The sequence below is a fragment of the Rhinopithecus bieti genome, unplaced genomic scaffold, assembly GCF_001698545.2.
Source record: "Rhinopithecus bieti isolate Rb0 unplaced genomic scaffold, ASM169854v2 scaffold_11380, whole genome shotgun sequence".
In the NCBI taxonomy this organism is placed as follows: Eukaryota; Metazoa; Chordata; class Mammalia; order Primates; family Cercopithecidae; genus Rhinopithecus; species Rhinopithecus bieti.
Genome location: NW_016807225.1, coordinates 1,413,544 through 1,431,388, shown reverse-complemented (window position 1 = coordinate 1,431,388; position 17,845 = coordinate 1,413,544). Strand labels below are relative to the sequence as shown.

The 17,845-nt window shown below is 55.2% G+C and overlaps 1 protein-coding gene across 2 annotated transcripts; it reads left to right on the top strand.

Moving 5' to 3' along the window:
* Positions 1–2,490: 2,490 nt before the first annotated feature.
* Positions 2,491–16,044, top strand: PGF (placental growth factor). Of its 2 annotated transcripts, XM_017880517.1 has the most exons (7): positions 2,491–3,087; positions 4,306–4,348; positions 8,649–8,845; positions 9,619–9,695; positions 11,793–11,822; positions 11,926–11,988; positions 15,144–16,044. In XM_017880517.1, the coding sequence occupies exons 1-7, from the start codon at positions 3,013–3,015 to the stop codon at positions 15,169–15,171; spliced, it is 513 nt and encodes a 170-aa protein (XP_017736006.1). In that variant the 5' UTR covers positions 2,491–3,012; the 3' UTR covers positions 15,172–16,044. The 2 variants fall into 2 exon arrangements, with proteins under 2 accessions (XP_017736006.1, XP_017736007.1); XM_017880518.1 differs by lacking the exon at positions 11,926–11,988.
* The last annotated feature ends 1,801 nt before the right edge of the window (positions 16,045–17,845 follow it).

The following is a 17,845-nucleotide window of genomic DNA, read 5'->3' as shown; positions in this document are numbered from 1 at the left end:
AAAAAAAAAAAAAAAAAAAAAAAAAGGTTTTTAAATTAACTGGGCATTGTAACACACACCTGTAGTCCCAGTTATTCTGGAGGCTGAGGCGGGAGGATCCCTTGAGCCCAGGAGTTGGAGGCTGCATTGAGCTGTGATCACACCAATGCACTGCAGCCTGGGAGAGAGAGCAAGACCTTGTCTCTAAAAATTTAAATATAAATTTAAAAAATTTAAAAAAAAAAGGGGGGGGGAGCAGAACTACTAGCATAGCTGCTCTGGACTGGATGTGAGCAAGAACAAACTTTGATTCAATCCATGGAAATGTTAGAGTCTCCTTGGTCTCTCCCACTGAGCCTACCCTAGGCTAATTCATCTCACAACCCAGGAAGCTGGGTTTAGAAGGGTATGGTTCCCAGTTTAGTGATGAAGGACTGAGGTGCACTTGTGGGAACCACAGACTTCCCCCAAAGTGTGGAGTTCACTCAGGAAAGAGAACTTCGGCATCCCCAGCCATTGGCATCCCCCCACTCCATTAACGTAGACTTAGAGAGACCTTCCGTATCATATCCCTAGCACCTAGAACAGTGCCTGGAGCACAGCAGGGCTCAGGCAACACTTGCCAAATGAAAAAGCAAATTAATGAATACAGGCTGGGTATGTCTGGCCAACATGACAAAAATCCGTCTCTACTAAAAATACAGAAATTAGCCAGGCATGGTGGTGTACACCTGGAATCCCAGCTACTTGGGAGGCTGAGGCATAAGAATCGCTTGAACCCATGAGGCAGATGTTGCAGTGAGCCAAGATTGCACCATTGTCCACCAGCCTAGGCAACAGAGCAAGACTCTGCCTCAGAAAAAAAAAATACAAACTCATACACAAAAGACACATCCCATGCATACATGCTAGAAACACTCAGTTATAGATAAGCATATACAATGAAGATACTTAAGCACATGCACACACAGTTGTGCACAATACACACTTGTGCCCACATACACAAATCCATACCCAAACTAAAGACACACACAAACACATGCATATGTACACAAAGATGTTATGGGCAACATATACAATACAGAGATGCACAAACACACACCTACTCACCTGCATACACATGCACAGTGACCCTCCACAATGACCCTGGGCCCAGGAAGGAGTTTGTCTACCCCAAGAACCCCAGCTTGTTTGAAGCTCGTCAGAATATTCCTTGCAGACCCCGCTTAGCCGGCTGGTGACTGGCCTCCACCTCCTGAACCTCCAGGCTTAGGGCCGGCCAGGCAGGCAGGCTGCATCTCTGGCAGCCCCTCGTGGGTGGGCAGGCAGGCAGGCAGCGGACACAGAGGTCACTGGGGTGAGAGGTGGGGCTGCCCTGGCCTCCCTGCTCCTGGCTGGAATGTGAGCTGTAGGGGCCACTTCCCAGGCCTCCCTCCTCCCCCACAGCCACCCACCAGCCCCAGGCCCAGCCCAACTCGTGACTCCCAATCCTGCCAGGTTCCTGCAGCTTGGGAGCTGGACACAGAAGGCAGTAAGAGGGGTGGTGGTAAAGAAAGATCCAGAACCAAGGGAGGGCACACACAAACGCACAGAGAGAGACACGGTCTTCACCCACAGAGACAGATATACACAGGCAGGCATGCAGACTCACAGTCCCATTGAAAGATACACATTCAGACACTTCCAAACACACCCAGACACACAGCGGATACGTACAAATCACACAAGAATACAGAGATACAGAGACCTGACCCCCACAGACAAATACAGAGTCGTATTTGGATGTACAGTAGTCACACGCACTCAGACCACACAGAGGCTCGGACACACAGCACACGTGGATATTCACAGACCCGCAAATGCCCGTGCACATGTGCAGATGCACGCGGACCCCCGCACAGCGAACAGTTCCTCCTCGACCGGGGACCAGGAGGAGATGCCTGGGTAAGCCACAGGGAGGGTCTGAGAAGACTGTTTCCCAAGGAGGCAGTAGGCCTGATCCTCCAGTCAGGTGCCCTGAGGGGTTTCCTGTGGGCCGCCCACTGTGTCCATGCCTGGCTAGGAGGATGGTGGGTCGGGTGAGAGACGGTTCTGGAGTCACGTAGGGCTTGGGTTTTGTCTCTGCCAGTTCCTCGGACACACAGAGGTACGCACACACACAACACACACACACACACACACTTTCCAAGAATGCCTATGTCCATTCGACATACGCAGGCAGGGGTGCTCTCGGAGCCTCGGTTTCTTCATCTATAAAACGGGGCTAGGAATCCCTTGGCCCCCGAGGTGTGTGGGCATGGCTGCCTTCCCAGGGATCCGGGACGGCCCTTCCTGCAGAGGCCGCTAGGACATGAGCCTTGACGGCTGGCGCTGGGCTCCACACCTGGATGCTCCCATCCCAGGTGACGGCCCCGAGAGCCGAAGCGGGGCTGTGGGCTCTGTGGGCGGGCGCGGCGTGGCCCGGGGATCTGCGGGCTGGGTTCGGCGAGGCGTGTGGATCTGCCGAACGCCCCTCGCAAGCACTGCGGGCTCCAGCGCTGCGGGCTGGCCGGGCGCTGCGGGCTAGCCGGGCGCTGCGGGAACTCGGCTCCGGAACCTCTTCTGCTGTGGGCGGGGCAGGCCCGGAGCCCCGCCCCAGCTCAGCCCCTGAAACCCAGGCGCGGGCCGGCTGCAGTCCCAGAAGGGAGCTGCTGTCTGCGGAAGAAACTGCATCTTCGGACGGCCGCCCAGCTGCGGGAGGACCTGGGGTGGCACTGGGCGCCCGACGGACCCTCCCTGGGACCCGCCTGCCCCTCGGCGCCCCGCCCCGCCGGACCGCTCCCGGTCGGGCTCCCCAGCCATAGCCTTACCTGCGGACTCCTGACTCCCCACGGCTTCCAGAAGATGCTCCAACCACCGGCCGGGGTCTCGGGGCAGCAGTGAGGGGGGCGTCCAGCCGCCCACTCAGCTCTTCTGCTCCTGTGCCAGGGGCTCCCCGGGGGATGAGCATGGTGGTTTTCCCTCGGAGCCCCCTGGCTCGGGACGTCTGAGAAGATGCCGGCCATGAGGCTGTTCCCTTGCTTCCTGCAGCTCCTAGCTGGGCTGGCGCTGCCTGCTGTGCCCCCCCAGGTAAGAGCTACCCCCACCTAGCCCGGCTCCCCTGACCTCCCTATCCCAGCACTGGAAGCAGGGGACTCTGAAATCACAGACCCACTCCAGGGAGCAGCAAATCCAAGGATGTCCACACACTTCCTAAGGCCAGGCTGGACTTATTTCGTTTGGGAAGAAACCTCAGGCTGGCTGTCCCCCAGGTCCTGGGGGCTATCTTAGTGGGGGCAGGGAAGCCACAGGGAGGGAGAGAGGGAGGTTTCCTGTCTGGCCCCTAGAGCCCTGGTGGCTTTGCTAAAAGCATCTGTCCACTAATCCCAGGCGGGTCCCTGGCCTTGTGGTCAGGGTCGAGGCCCCATGGCCAACCAGGCGTCCCCAGGACCTCTGACCTGGCCTGGTGGGGGTGGCGGAGGAGCCAGCTGAAGAGGCTGATGGTGGGAAGGCTGGGCCCTGCCCCCACCAGGGCTCAGGACTGAGCCGTGGGCTCCTGGGTGGGCTGGGGATGAGACAAGGGGTCTCGCTGTGCCTTTTCTCCTGGGTGGGTGGCCGGAGGTCCTGAGTGCAGGGCCTGGGGAAGTGAGCAGGGCCCTTTTCCCAGGAGCCGGGTGAGTCTGGCTGGGAGCCAGCTTGGGCAGTGAAATCCTGACAAAGCCAATGAGCTCCCTTCCCACTGCGTTGTCCCGCTGCCCTGGGAGTCCCTAGCCCCAGCCCAAGAGTAGGAGTGGGCTGGGCAGTCCCTGAGGAGCCCGAGCAGCCCAGCCACCCGCCTGCCTGCTGCAGGGCTGGCCAGAGGTGTAACGTTACCGGCTGCACCAGCTCATGGCGCCACCCGCTCCAGCCCCTCAGCTCCCACCAGCTGATCACCTCCCCCTGGGCTTTGGCACCCAGCCAAGGCGGGCTGTACAGGGCCCAGCAGGGTTGAACTGGGGGGCTGGGTAGAAGGGAGACCCACAGGATTGGAAGATCTTTGGGACGCAGCAGGCCAAGGGTCTCCAAAAGCTTCTAGCCTCCCATCCTTTTCCAAATGAGGAAAACTGAGGCCAGAGAGGGGTGGGACCTAACCTATCTAGGGTCCAGTGAGTTTTTAGTTGTGCTCAGGCTGCTCTGAGACAGGGCAGAGCCTGTGCAGCAAGTGGGAAGGAATCCAGAGGGGCCCCTACCTTCCTGCCATCACACTTGGCCCAAGAGTGCAGAGCCCCAAGGTGTCCCTGGCTCATCTCTGTACCTTTCTGTCCACAGCAGTGGGCCTTGTCTGCTGGGAATGGCTCGTCAGAGGTGGAAGGTAAGCTGGCCAGGCTGGGGGTTTGCATGATCCCCAAGCCCCTCTCTTCCTTTCTCCCAAGCCCAGGCGTGGCATAAAGCGTGGGTGCAGGTTGATAAAAGTTGGGGAGAGCCTACGAGCTAGGTATCCTGGCTGATGACTTTGGCAGGGCCTAAGAGATCCCCTCATGGTGACCCAGAGACTAGAGAGGTGTGGGCTGGGGTCACCAGCACACGGAGAGTGGGACTGGGGCCAGTATAGCCAGGGTTCATCGAGCTGGCTCAGAGCCCTTCCCCAGCATGATTTAAGCATATGGATGGGGTCTTGGAAGACAGAGTGGGGAGTGAGTGCCAGGGGCCAGAATGGGGGTCTGGGAGCTGGATGCAGTGGGCAGTCAAGAGGATCAGGAATGGGTGAGGGGCCCTCCCCAGCAGCCCAGCCGTGGTGGAACTGCCCGGATCTGACCATGCCTTTCCATTGATTATAAACAGACAGAACATGAATCGTGCCCTCCCTGGCCCCTCCACTCCCCACCCCAGTTGCCTCAAGAGGGAATCTTTAAAGGGCAACGAGACGTTTGCCAAGGAGACATACGTGCAGAAGGCAGGAGGCCCATGCCAGGACCCCTACCTCGCTCCTCCCTCCCTGCCTCTCCAAGACGTGCAGAGCGGCCACACACCACCGCTGAGGCTTCCCCTGCGCCATGGGAGAGGGGGCATGTAGGGACATGCACACGCACACGCGTGATAGCCATCTGCGTGCTGGGAACACCCTCTGCTGGCCTGCCTGCCTGGCAGCCCGCCTCTCCTGGGCCTGGCCGTGCTCTGACACCTGAGGCTCAGGCCCCTAGACTTCTGAGCAGGTAGAGGAGGCAGCTGCCCTTGACTTCATGGATGCCTCCCTTGCTGCGCCTCTGGAACCAGCATGACATTATGCTCCTTGGGATTTGGGGAAGGACCCATCCCCTACCTCCACACTGTCCCCTTTTTGTTGCTTTTAGTGTAGGTCAGGCCACAGCTACCAAAGATGCCTTAGCCTCAGTTTCCTCATCTGTAAAATGGGAGCCTTAGACTATGTGATGTCTATGGTTTCTTCTTTTTCCGAGATTGAAAAAGGGACCTGTTCTCTAACTCCAGGGAGGAGAAATGGGTGTACATATCACCCAGGATTCGAGGTGAGGAGGCCTGGAAGTGTAGATTCGTTAGGTCAGCTCTCCTGTCACACTTATCAATCAGGGAGTCTGCAATCTGACCAGGAGAAGTACAATGAGCTTTGCACTCCAGCTCTCCAAATCTGAAAATGTCATCCCACCTATTAACACCAGAGCCAGAAACAGCATGGCCAGCCATGGGCGTTGATTTTTTACTGTTACTGTTCACAGGAACAGTGTTAGGCATTTTCTGTCATTCTGTTTTGACCACAGGCTGTGAAGTAGGAAGGCGCTGTACTCCATTTTTACAAATGCAGGACCTGAGGCCCAGAGAGGCCCTGGGGGTCGCCCCAAGCCTCCCAATAGCTCCGTGGCTGAGCAGGCATGAGCAGGGTGTCCCTTGTGGCAGGCTGTCTGTGTGCCCTGCCAGTGACCATGAAGAGGACACCTGTGGGCTTGGGCTGGTGGCCAGTGGCTCTGCCCAGCCCTGTGGCTCATCCCCAGTGCCCTCCACAGAAACTTGCTCTCAGGATTAAGCATTTCTCTTCTTGAGTCTCCCCCATCCCAGGTGGTGGCAGGCAGGTGGGAGGCTCACTCCCAGGGCTGGCAAGAGAGCTGAGGGCCCACTCATGGCCTCAGGAGCAGCCCTGGGGACCACCCAGCCCTGGCAGTGCCTGAGGGGGCCACAGCTTCCCGTTGCTCTCACCCCACCCCCCTCCCAGAGCAGGTCTGGGGCCAGCGGAAGTGCTCTCAGGGGCAGCTGAGCAGAGCTCTTTCCTGAGGGACATGGCCCACATCTAGGAGCGGTCGCTGCACACTCCCTCAGCCTGGCCCCTCACCCATCCCCTTTTGTTTCTCCCACACACCCATACCGGGGCCTTCAGGGATGAATTGCCCTCTTTCCTGGTGGCTGCCAGGTAAATCAGGCTCCAGCCCACCTCCTTCTCAGCCCTCCGGCAACATGGTTCAGCCACGGGGCCGGGAAATTGGCAGATTCCAGGGTTTCAGGGACCCGCAGTCTGCATGGTGGGATGTGGGGTGAGGAAAGGAAATCCCTTCTGCCGCCGCCCAGGCCCAGCCAGTTCTGCCAAAGGTGGCCATGGCCCCGCAGCCCAGCTGGGTGGACATCTGTTTGCAGGATGGGAGGGGGCTGGGGTGCCCCTTCTCTGCTGCTGTCCCCTCGCTGATGACTGGTTCCAAGGCAGGAACCTGAATCTTCTGTGTTGTTTTGGCAGTTCGTTGTTCCTCTGCTGTTATTTATGTTTTCCAAGGTGGAGATTAAACGTTCAGAGTCACGTAGTGCTCATGAAGATTTTAAACTAAACACCCAGCTCAAGGACCTGGTGATAGGGAGGTGCTCTCTGACCCTGGACTGCAAAGGCGGGCTTCCCTGCACTGTGGGCACCTTTGGGGAGAGAGGCCTTCTTTCCCACTGGGTTCCGGGGCAGTACCCAGTGGCATGGAGTGGTAGAGTCAGGGGAGGCCTATGGATTCCCCCCACCGCCAGCCCCTAGCCCAGCCCTAGTGCCCTCTAAGCAGAGCACAGTAGAACGGAGCAGCAAACAAGCAGATAACACTGTTTATTGCCTCTATGACTGCCTAGCCAGCTCCACATGGACACACCGCCTCTGGGTATTTTCCACCAGTTTGCAGCCTTTCCTGAGGGCCTCTCCTAAGACTGAAGTTTATTTTTCTTCTGAGATTACCAGGAGGCGCATGTCCTCATAGGCTCAGTGGAATGGACTTTGGCCCCTTCTGCCTCCTAGGCAGAGGCCTGGAAGAAATGAGGGGTTGCTGGGAGAGGCCATTGTTCCATGGCAGAGGCTGCAGGGCCCCAGTGAGCCAGCTCCTGATTCTTTCCAACTAGCTGATGATGACCATCAGATGCAGAGCTGGATGACCCAGACCCGGGGGCGTTTCTCTGTCCATGGTCTCCGGGCTGGGCGGGGTTGCAGGCACTGATTCACAGGCGGTTGGTCAGAGAGGGAAAGACCTTAGCAACCATTTATTCCCAACCTTCTTTTTTCCCACCCGAGGAAACTGATCTACCCAGAAAGGTTAAGTGATCTCCCCAAGGTCACACAGCCAGTGTGGAGCTGGGACTGGAAGCCAGGTGTCTGACTCTGGCCACTCTCTGTGCGCCTGTATTTGGGGCCTGGTCCCAGGCCTTCCCCCAAAAGAGCGGCATCTTTTGAGGGATTCCAGATCAGCCCTCAAAAGATCCCATCACAATCACCAGGACATCATGGGGGTCAGGGATGTCCCGGACGATCCTCGGTGAACTGTCATCTAATCAACCAGGAATGACTTAGCCTGTGTTTACGGTACATCCGTCTCTGCCCTCATAGAGCCTCGGGTTGGTTGTAAAGGAGATAAGAGCCACCGGTGACAGAGATAAGACAACCCCTTGGGGCCAGGCCGTGCTCAAGGGAGGCTCATTGGTGCACACTGGAAGTGCTGGGGAAGGCTTCAAAGAGGAGGTGGGGAGGCAGGCCTTGGAAAATGGCGAGTGGGCTTTATTTATTTGGATAGAAATGAGAGGAGGGGGAAGAAGAGCAGCTGTAGGGGCTGCAGAGTGCACAAGCCCAGAGCTGGGAGTGAATGTGGTGCTGCCGTGACTCAGTGTGAGTGCTGGTTGGACTCAATGGAGAGGACGGTCGGGCTACGTTGCTGGATGTGGTCTTGGTTGCCAGGCAGAGGAGCTGGCACAGAGTGGAGCAGGAAATGAGGGAGCCGTGGAAGGTGTTTGAGCAGAGGAATAAGGGAAGGCCAACCCTCCCTGCGTGACTCCAGAAATGACTGTTTTCTGCAAGTTCTCCGAGGTGGAGGAAGCACCGGTCGGGCTTGAGAAAGATCCAGAGGGCCTGGGCAGCTGCCGGGGCTACAATCCTCAAAGCTCCAGGGAGCCAAGGCAGATGTGGGTGCCTGAGTTGAGGACAGAGCAAAGCTTGGGGTCCTGAGAGATTCTGTTCCACAGGGGTTTCCATCCAGCAGATGAGCTAAGGGGCCCACAGGCATTTCGGAGGGATCACATTAGGAATTCAGAGTTGAGGGAGCTCGGACGGGGCTGGGGGCTGAACCTGGAAGGCCAGCAGGGCCTTGGGAGCCAGGTTTAGGGCTTCAAGGGGCAGGTCTCTGCTGGCCTGACCCAGCCCCCTTGCCTCCTCGCAGTGGTGCCCTTCCAGGAAGTGTGGGGCCGCAGCTACTGCCGGGCACTGGAGAGGCTGGTGGACATCGTGTCGGAGTATCCCAGCGAGGTGGAGCACATGTTCAGCCCATCCTGTGTCTCCCTGCTGCGCTGCACCGGCTGCTGTGGCGATGAGAACCTGCACTGTGTGCCGGTGGAGACGGTCAATGTCACCATGCAGGTAGGTCCACACCCAGCCCAGGGGGCCACCGAGTCTACCCACTAGAAGGGTCCTGGAGAGGGAAGAAGCTAGGCCCAGGTCCCAGGACTGGAGCCTGATTCCCAGGCCGGTGCTTCTACTACTCTAGCCCAGGGCCCCTCCTTCCTAAGCCCCCCGATGGCTCTGAGCCCACTCACCTCCACCCCCACCAGTTTTCTCAGCCTTATGCTGAGCCCTATCCCAAGACTCAGGGTGTCTAGTTAAAGCTGGAAAGAAATCTGCTTGTATTAAAGTCCCTGTTGACACCAGGAGCATTTAGTGCCTTTTCAAGCAAGTGCAGCTTACATGTCACACACACAGTGGTTTATTGAGCACTTACTGAGTAATGTTGAGCCTGTCCTAGGCGTGCCACAAGTGGTACATCATTCAGTCCCTCAAGGCTGGTGTCATTCCCATTTCACAGATGGGGAACTCGAGGTTCAGAGATGTTATTTCTCTTGTTCAGCAGGTAAAAGAGTCAAGATCTGAACACGGGTCTCTCTGACTCCAGAACATGGGCCCCCTTCCTGCGCTATTGCTGTGCTAGTGCCCCCTGGGTAGGGAGGGACAGGGGCCTCCCTCAGGTCCCCACGCAGCTGAGAGAGCTATTTGCCTCACGCTGAGAGTGGAGTGAGGGCCTATAGTCCACAGGCTACAGGAAACAGAGTCGGGTTCTCCTTACAAGAAGAGAGAGAAGAGTACGGGAAACTCATGGGCCACTCCCCAATCCAGGCATCAACTCTTTCTTCCTTCAGCTCCTAAAGATCCGCTCTGGGGACCGGCCCTCCTACGTGGACCTGACATTCTCTCAGCACGTGCGTTGCGAGTGCCGGTAGGTCTCCGGGGTGGGGCGGGTAGCAGGGAAAGGCCCCCGTGCTCTTGGCACCCTCAGCAAAGATGGGTCCTAGGGCGGAGGCAAAGGCTGCCCATCCCCGCTGCGGGCTGTACTTTTTTCCAGGCTGAGGGAGACCAAGAGGGCAGGACCAGGCAGGAGTGGCTGCCATTCATTTTGTCCCTCTACCAGCCAGTTTTGCCGAGGGAGCTGGTCCCGGCAGCTGGGGTACAGCTGTTGACATACTGCAAGGGAAGAGAGCGCGTGGGTCCCTCCCAGCCTCGCTGGGGTTTGGTGTGTGTCATTCCCCTTCTCTGGGACGGGAGGCAGCTGCCACGGGCCTCTGAAAGAGGTGCCTGGAGGCAAAGACATTGTAAGTCTGAACTTAGTTCTGGGCCAAGCTGCATGCCCACAGGAGGGGGCAAACCAGGCTGAGAAGCAGCAAGAAGGACAAGCTCGAGTAGGAGAAAGGGGGCAGAAGAAGGGTGACACTGTGGCTTCCTTGATGATACAGCACCCCGCTACAGTCCCTCCCAATCCGCAGAGCCTCTGACCAGCACCAGTCTTGCTGCCTATGTCAGGGGCACTTGGAACATTGGTTAGCAGGAGCAACAGGCCTGGCACTGCCAACGAAGTTCAGGGAAGAGAGAAATGGGCTGAGCTGTTGCTCCTGGTACCACTGGGCCATGGATGAAGGCACCAGACTAGAAGTCCAGAGCCCTAGCCAGGGGCAGGAGGAGGGAAGACTACCACTTATTGTGTACCCATTTTGTGCCTAGCCCTGCAGGAGGCACTTGAATGTTTCTCATTTAGTCACATACATTTATTGAGCACCTACTGCGTGCTGGGCATTGTCCTAGATGGGATGCAGTGGTGGGCAAGGTCCCTGCTCTCATAACAACCCTAGGAGGTAGATCCTATTGTCATCCCCATTTTATAGATGAGAAAATCAAGGCTCAATACAGTTTCATGATTTATCACAGCTAGTGAGTGTAGGAGGAGGGCTTCTGAGCCCTGACCTAAATCCTAAGCCTTCGTGGTACCTCTCATGGCCGTGACCACTTTTCTAATAGCCCCCAGGCTTAACCTTGCCTCCTGGGCAGGGCTACGGCTGCCCCTTTTGTTGGAGTGTTGGAGGCCCTGCCTCATCTTGTTTCCACCCATCCCTCCAAGCCAGAGCTTATCCATTTAATAGCTCGGTAATGAACCCTCCTGGGTGCAATGCTGGCTGGTGACCCAAAGTCACCTTCTACATCCCCTTTACCCTGACAGCCACTCTTTTGGGGCAGGCAGATGAAGAGACTGAGGTTCCAAGAGTGTCTCTCACTTGCCCAATATGGAGAGGTACAACCAGACAGTCCCAAGAGGCCCTGGTACCTTGCCGTGGCTCCCAAGGGAGGAACCAGCCGAGGGGAGCATGTCCTGGCCCCAAAGCTGACTGCTACCATGCTGGCCCATGTCTCCACCCACTGTTCCCAGGAAAGACTGAGGCCCTGTCCCCTGCCAGGAGCCAGGCAACAGGGACACCTTTCTTCTTGCTTCTGGGCCAACAGCCATAGCCCTGGGAGGCAGAGCCCAGACATGCCTGGTGACTTCAGGACTGATGCCCCCTCCCTTCCTCCCACCCCGTCGCTCACTCCCCATGTTGTTCCGGGTGGAGTGGGGGCTGTGCCCTGACAGGCAACCAGTCTACTGCCTGGCCATCGTGTCCTGTCCCTGAGGAAATTCCCAGAATGCACCCTGGAAGGAAGGGAAAAAAGCAGACAAAGAAAGTGAGAAAGAAAAAGCAGCAGAGAACAGACAGAAACGACCCCACATTTGATGCCAAGAGGCTGAGAAGTACAGAAGCGGGTGGCAGGGGTCCCCAGGAAGTTGATTTGTCCCTCTTGTGGTGAGGTCACCGGAGCCTGGAGTGGGAGCGAAGCCCCAGGTTCTGGCCACCTCTCCCTTGCCAGCTCCATGCTACCCCCTAGTGGCCTCAGTGTCAGCTGCAGGACCAGGACTTGGGATGTCAGAGGGGACCTATCCGGGCGGCAGGGAGCCCCACTTACTGCTTTCCTAACGGTCCTCTGCTCCTCTCTCTGTCTATTTCCCTAGGCCTCTGCGGGAGAAGATGAAGCCAGAAAGGTAAGTGGTTTGGCTGGGGCTCGGGGCTATTCTCGGGCCTGCCAGCCTCTGTCCTAGCATGGGGGTCCCCAGCCACCTTGTCCTGACGCTTGGCTTATTGCAGGAGGAGACCCAAGGGCAGGGGGAAGAGGAGGAGAGAGAAGCAGAGGCCCACAGACTGCCACCTGTGAGTGCGCGGGGTCCCAGGGATGGCAAGGAGGCTGGGCCCGAGGGGAGCCCCGCCCTGCCTCCAGGGTTAGGCTGGGGAGCGGGAGAGGCAGGACTGAGGCCAGTGTTGGGGGCAGGACAGGGAGCCTCACCTCCTCAAGACTCTAGGGCCCAGGAAGCATCAGTGGACCTTGGTTTTTGTCCCGGCTTAGCCCTAGGTTTCCATTGACCTTGGACAGATCATTTCACCTTTGTGAGCCTAGCTTTTCTCTGTGTAGAATGAGGGGCAGGAGGTCCAGCAAACATTTAGTCACTCTACAAACATTTACTGAGCACTTCCTGTGTGTCAGGTACATCTGTGAGCAAACAAACAGGATTTCTGCACTTTAGAGTTTCCCTTCTAGTGATGAGAAGTCTGTCATCAGCTGAGATGTTATCTGGGGCGACTTCCTAGTAGCCCTGGGGAACATGTGCCCCTTGCTACTGGCTCCCGGGAGTATTGCGGCCTTCGGGTCCCCTTGATTCTTCTAACCCACTTCATACCTGGTGGGCAGCAGAATGGAGCCCCAGGCCTGAGTGTGGCTGGGAGAGAAGGATAAGAGAAAGGAAAACCCAAATCTGTGACAGTAAATAGAAAAAATAAAATATTTCACATGCACAGTCCATCAGTCACACGGGGGCTCTCCTCTAGGGGCTAAGCCTCCCCCACACACATGCCTCCAGGAAGTTATTTCGTGCTGTGGAGTGGAGTTGACCCAAGTCCTGACCCCATGAGCCCCACTCCATGAAGACAGGGATCCTGGGGAATGTGCCCCCTAGGGTTTATGCTCTCCTCTCTTTTCTGGGCCTACGCAGCAATTTGGGGAACAAGCTGGCAGTGAAGTCCATCCAGGTCCGCGTTACCAGCCGGCACCCTGAGGTAGAAAGTGTCCCATGGCTCCAATTCCCAAGGCAGCAGTCTTCAGACATTTCACTAGGGAATCTCCTGAAAGAATTTCAAAAGTGGCCGGGCGTGGTGGCTCATGCCTGTAATCCCAGCACTTTGGGAGGCCAAGGTAGGTGGATCACTTGAGGTCAGGAGTTTGAAACCAGCCTGACCAACATGGTGAAACCCCATCTCTACTAAAACTACAAAATTAGCTGGGCGTGTTGGTGCACGTCTGTAATCTCAGCTACTTGGGAGGCTGAGGCAGGAGAATCACTTGAACCCAGGAGGCGGAGGTTGCAGTGAGCCGAGATCATGCCACTGCACTCCAGGCTGGGTGACAGAGCGAGACTCCATCTCAAAAAAAAGAATTCCAAAAGCTCATGTGCTCCCTTGCCCATTTTTAAGTTGACATTGAACATTTTCATCGGAATTGTAAGTCAAGCCAGGCTCAGTAGCTCATGCCTGTAATTCCAGCAGTTTGGGAGGCCGAGGCAAGTAGATTGCTTGAGGCCAGGAGTTCAAGACCAGCCTGGGCAACATGGTGAAACCTCGTCTCTATAAAAAAAACAAAAACTAAATGGACGTGGTGCCATGTGCCTGTAGTCCCAACTACTCAGGAGGCTGAGGTGGGAGGATTACCTGAGCCTGGGAGGTCAAGGCTGCAGTGAGCTGGGATCGATCCACTGCACTTCAGCCTGGGTGACAGAGCAAGAACCTGTCTCAAAAAATAAAAGTATAAGTCATTACAAAGGATATACTCTGGCATATTATAAATATCAATATTTTAATACAAAGCTATTATATAACACTCTCCAGGTGTATCCTATTAAATATGCCATTTTAATGTTATACTTACCATCATCCACTTTTAAGAAAATGAACAAGCAAAAAAAAAAAAATACACGAACACCTCCTTTCATAACCCTTTGTATATTTACATTGTTTCTTTTTTCCTGGAACTTGTATTTCCATTTCACTCCCCAGAATTTCAGCCTAGTGTAATAGTAATTTTAATTTTCAGAAGGCTTTTATTGATTACCTTGTCATATTTATCTGCCACAAAAAAATGATATATGAGTTTGAATTATTTTAAATTTCCTGTGAGCATAAACCTAAATTAAATTTTCTCCTGAAATAAATTATCAAAATAATTCTTAGTAGCACCATTTGGTCAAAACAGCATAAATATGTCCTGTTTTAATAAATGTTCAACGTAAAAATACGATCAATTTGATTGGGAATGCATCTCAATGAGATGGATGTGGCTACCTCGTTTCAATTAGTTAAATGAATCCATTAATGAATGTTACTTCCTGCCAGACTGAGACAGAATTCTGCATTAATTTAATTCCCGTTTATCATTTTTTTATTGATGAGAAGGTTGAGAAACCATGTTCACATAAATAAGTAAATGAGACTAGATGTCACTCAATTACTTGAACTCCTTCCAAGTTATTTGCCAGAAATCTCAAGGTGCTCTGCTAAGAACAGATTACTTCTCGTGATATCCTGGCTGACAATTTGGTTAAGCTGTTCTTCAGTTGTGTCGAAAGCCTTGGTTACCCAGTCATTAGCCATATTTTCTTTCTCAAGACCTACACCAATATCTCAAATTGTTCTTTTTTTTCATGTCCCCAGAATACTTTTACCTGGCAGCAAAGCACTTTATAAGGATTTAGAATGAACAAGATGTGTTGTGGCTAGAGAAGCAGATCTCAGCCACTGTCTCACAAAAATAATTTTAAGGCAATGTAGACCTGGAGGCTGAAAATGGATTTCTTTAAATCCATCGGTACTCAGTCCTCACGTGCGTCTAGTGGTACCCGTTCCCCTGTTTGGAGACTGCTGTCTTAGGGTAATCAGAGGCATGATTGCATGGAGTGTGATTAGGTTCACATGTGGCTCTGTCACCAACTGGCCATGTGACCACAGGCAAGCTTCTTCACCTCTCTGGGCCTCAGTTTCCTAATCTTCACAAGAATAATCAGGGTGCCTTCCTCATGGAAGGTTGTTGAGGGTTAAGAAGACAGTGCTTGGCACAGGGCTGGGCACCTGGGTAAGTGCTTAGTGAAGGGTAGCTCCCAGTTTCTCCTCAGCTTGGAGCAAGCAGGAACTCAGGAGTGCTGGGCCCTCCCCATGCTCCCTGCCCAAGCTCCTCCTCTGGCCCTGCCCCCTCCTCCATAGGAGGAGACTGCGCCCTCCACAGCATGCTGATACCCGCCCCATCTGTGCTTGGTCTCTGGCAGGTGCGGCGATGCTGTTCCCCGGAGGTAACCAGCCCCTTGGAGGAGAGAGACCCCGCACCCCCGGCTCGTGTATTTATTACCGTCACACTCTCAGTGACTCCTGCTGGTACCTGCCCTCTATTTATTAGCCAACTGTTTCCCTGCTGAATGCCTCGCTCCCTCCAAGACGAGGGGCAGGGAGGGATAGGACCGTCAGGAATTCAGTGCCTTCAACAACGTGAGAGAAAGAGAGAAGCCAGCCACAGACCCTTGGGAGCTTCTGCTTCGGAAGAAGCAAGACACGTGGCCTCGCGAGGGGCAAGCTAGGCCCCAGAGGCCCTGGAGGTTTCCAGGGGCCTGGAGAAGGAAAGAAGGAGGCCCTGCTGCCTATTCTTGGGCCTCAGGCTCTGCACAGACAAGCAGCCCTTGCTTTTGGAGCTCCTGTCCAAAGTAGGGATGAGGAGCCTGCTGGGGCTGCTACGGCCTGGCTGGTGGGAAGGCCAGCAGTGGGCGAAGGGGATGCAGCCACTTCCCTCTCTTCTTCCGAAGATCAGAACGTTCAGCTCTGGAGAACAGTGGTTGCCTGGGGACTTTTGCCACTCCTTGTGCCCCGTGATCTCCCCTCACACTTTGCCATCTGCTTGTGCTGGGACATTGTTCTTTCCAGCCAAGGTACCACCACCCTGTCCCCTCTAAGGGACACATGCAGAGTGGGCCCCGGGCTGGACAAAGAGCTGCTTGGATTAGAAACAGCTCAGTCAGTGGGGATGAAGTCACCAGGGGAGGAGCCTGTGTGTCCCAGCTGAAGGCAGTGGCAGGGGAGCAGGTTTCCCAAGGGCCCTGGCACCCCCACAAGCTGTCCCTGCAGGGCCATCTGACTGCCAAGCCAGATTCTCTTGAATAAAGTATTCTAGTGTGGAAACGCTGATCAAAGGGGTGTGTCTGCCGGGACAGTGAGCGTCAGCCGGAAACGGAAGCCACACAGACCCAGGGATGGGGGTGTAACAGGAAGAGCACAGCACCTTCTCCGAGCCTCAGTTTCCTTATCTCAAAAGCCTCACTCAGGCAACGAGAGGGCATGTCACAGCTCACGACAACATGTTAGCTTGCTCCTTCCTTCCTCCTTTTGACAGCTGAGGACACTTAGGCCCAAGAAGGTGAAATGGCTGATGGAGAGTCGAGACTGAAGCGGGGTTCAGAGGCCTGGCTTTGTTTGTAACTCGCCGAGTGGCACTGGGCTTCCCTCTGCCTTCACGTTTCATCTCTGACCTGAGGGGCCTGACTGGGTGGCTCTTCTGGCTTTGACACGTATCTATTGAGGCCCAGTCTCAAGTCTCAGTGGCCCTGGGTGGTCACTGGAGACTGTTCCTGTGGAGGCCACTTCAAGGCTGCCCCCGAGGTCGCCCAGCCTGCTCCTACAGCACCCTGGGGTCGCCCCTCCCCTAACGAGGAGCTCCCAAGATGTAGTTTTGGTTCCAAAGTTGAGGAGAGGGTGGTCCCAGCCGTTTTTTAACAGCATCAAGAGCACAATCTCCTCCTTCTCTCCCAGGTCTTAGGGCTGCCCCAGCCCAGTGCTGCAAGGGCTCCCGAACTCCTCCGGCCCTCCTGAGAGACATCCTGGGCTGGGTCTCAGGGCTCTGAACGGCAGCCCCTACAGCCTGCTCGGGCTGCCCGACAGACGCAGGGACCAGCAGATGCTGCCTGGATTTAAATAAATCTTTTTATTTTTTTTTTGTTTGTTTTTTTTGTTTTTTGGAGGCAGAGTCTCCTTCTGTCACTCAGGCTGGAGTGCAGTGCCACAATCTCAGCTCACTGCAACCTCCACCTCCCAGGTTCAAGTGATTCTCCTGCCTCAGCCTTCTGAGTAGCTGGGATTACAGGCATGTGCTACCATGCCCAGCTACTTTTTGTATTTTTAGTAAAGACAGGGTTTCACCATGTTGACCAAGCTGGTCTTGAACTCCTGACCTCAAGTGATCCGCCCGCCTCAGCCTCCCAAAGTGCTGGGATGACAGGCATGAGCCACCATGCCAGGCCTATTTTTTTTAATCCAAACCACTTACTATCAAACTCCTCTCTGCTTCTGACCTGCAAGAGGTGTGTGTGTGTATCTGTGTGTGTGTATGTGTGTGTATGTGTGTGTGTATTGTGTGTATGTGTATGTATGTGTGTGTGTGTATTGTGTGTGTGTGTGTATTTAGTGTGTGTGTGTGTGTCTTTGATCTTATATGTTTTTTTTTTGTTTGTTTGTTTGTTTGTTTGTTTTTTGAGGGAGTCCTCGCTCTGTCGCCCCGGACTGAGTGCAGTGGCCAGATCTCACTCACTGCAAGCTCGCCTCCGCGGGTTTACGCCATTCTCCTGCCTCCAGCCCCCGATAGCTGGACTTACAGGCGCCCGCCACCTCGCCCGGCTAGTTTTTTTGTATTTAAAAAGTTTAGAGACGGTTTCACCGTGTTAGCCCAGGATGTCTCGATCTTCCTGACCTCGTGATCCGCCCGTCTCGCTCCAAAGGCTGGGATTACAGGTGAGCCCACCGCGCCCGGCCTTATACGTTGTTATATGTACTGGGGGAAGAGAAGTTCCCCCATTCTCTCCTCAACCTCACTTCCTCATCTGAGGCTGCTGAGGAGAAACCCACAGGGACCCAGGGGGACAGGGGCCTGCCTGGGGCTTGGAGGGGAGCTGGGATGTCCAGCAGAGTGGGGTGGCCCTGCTGAGGCAGC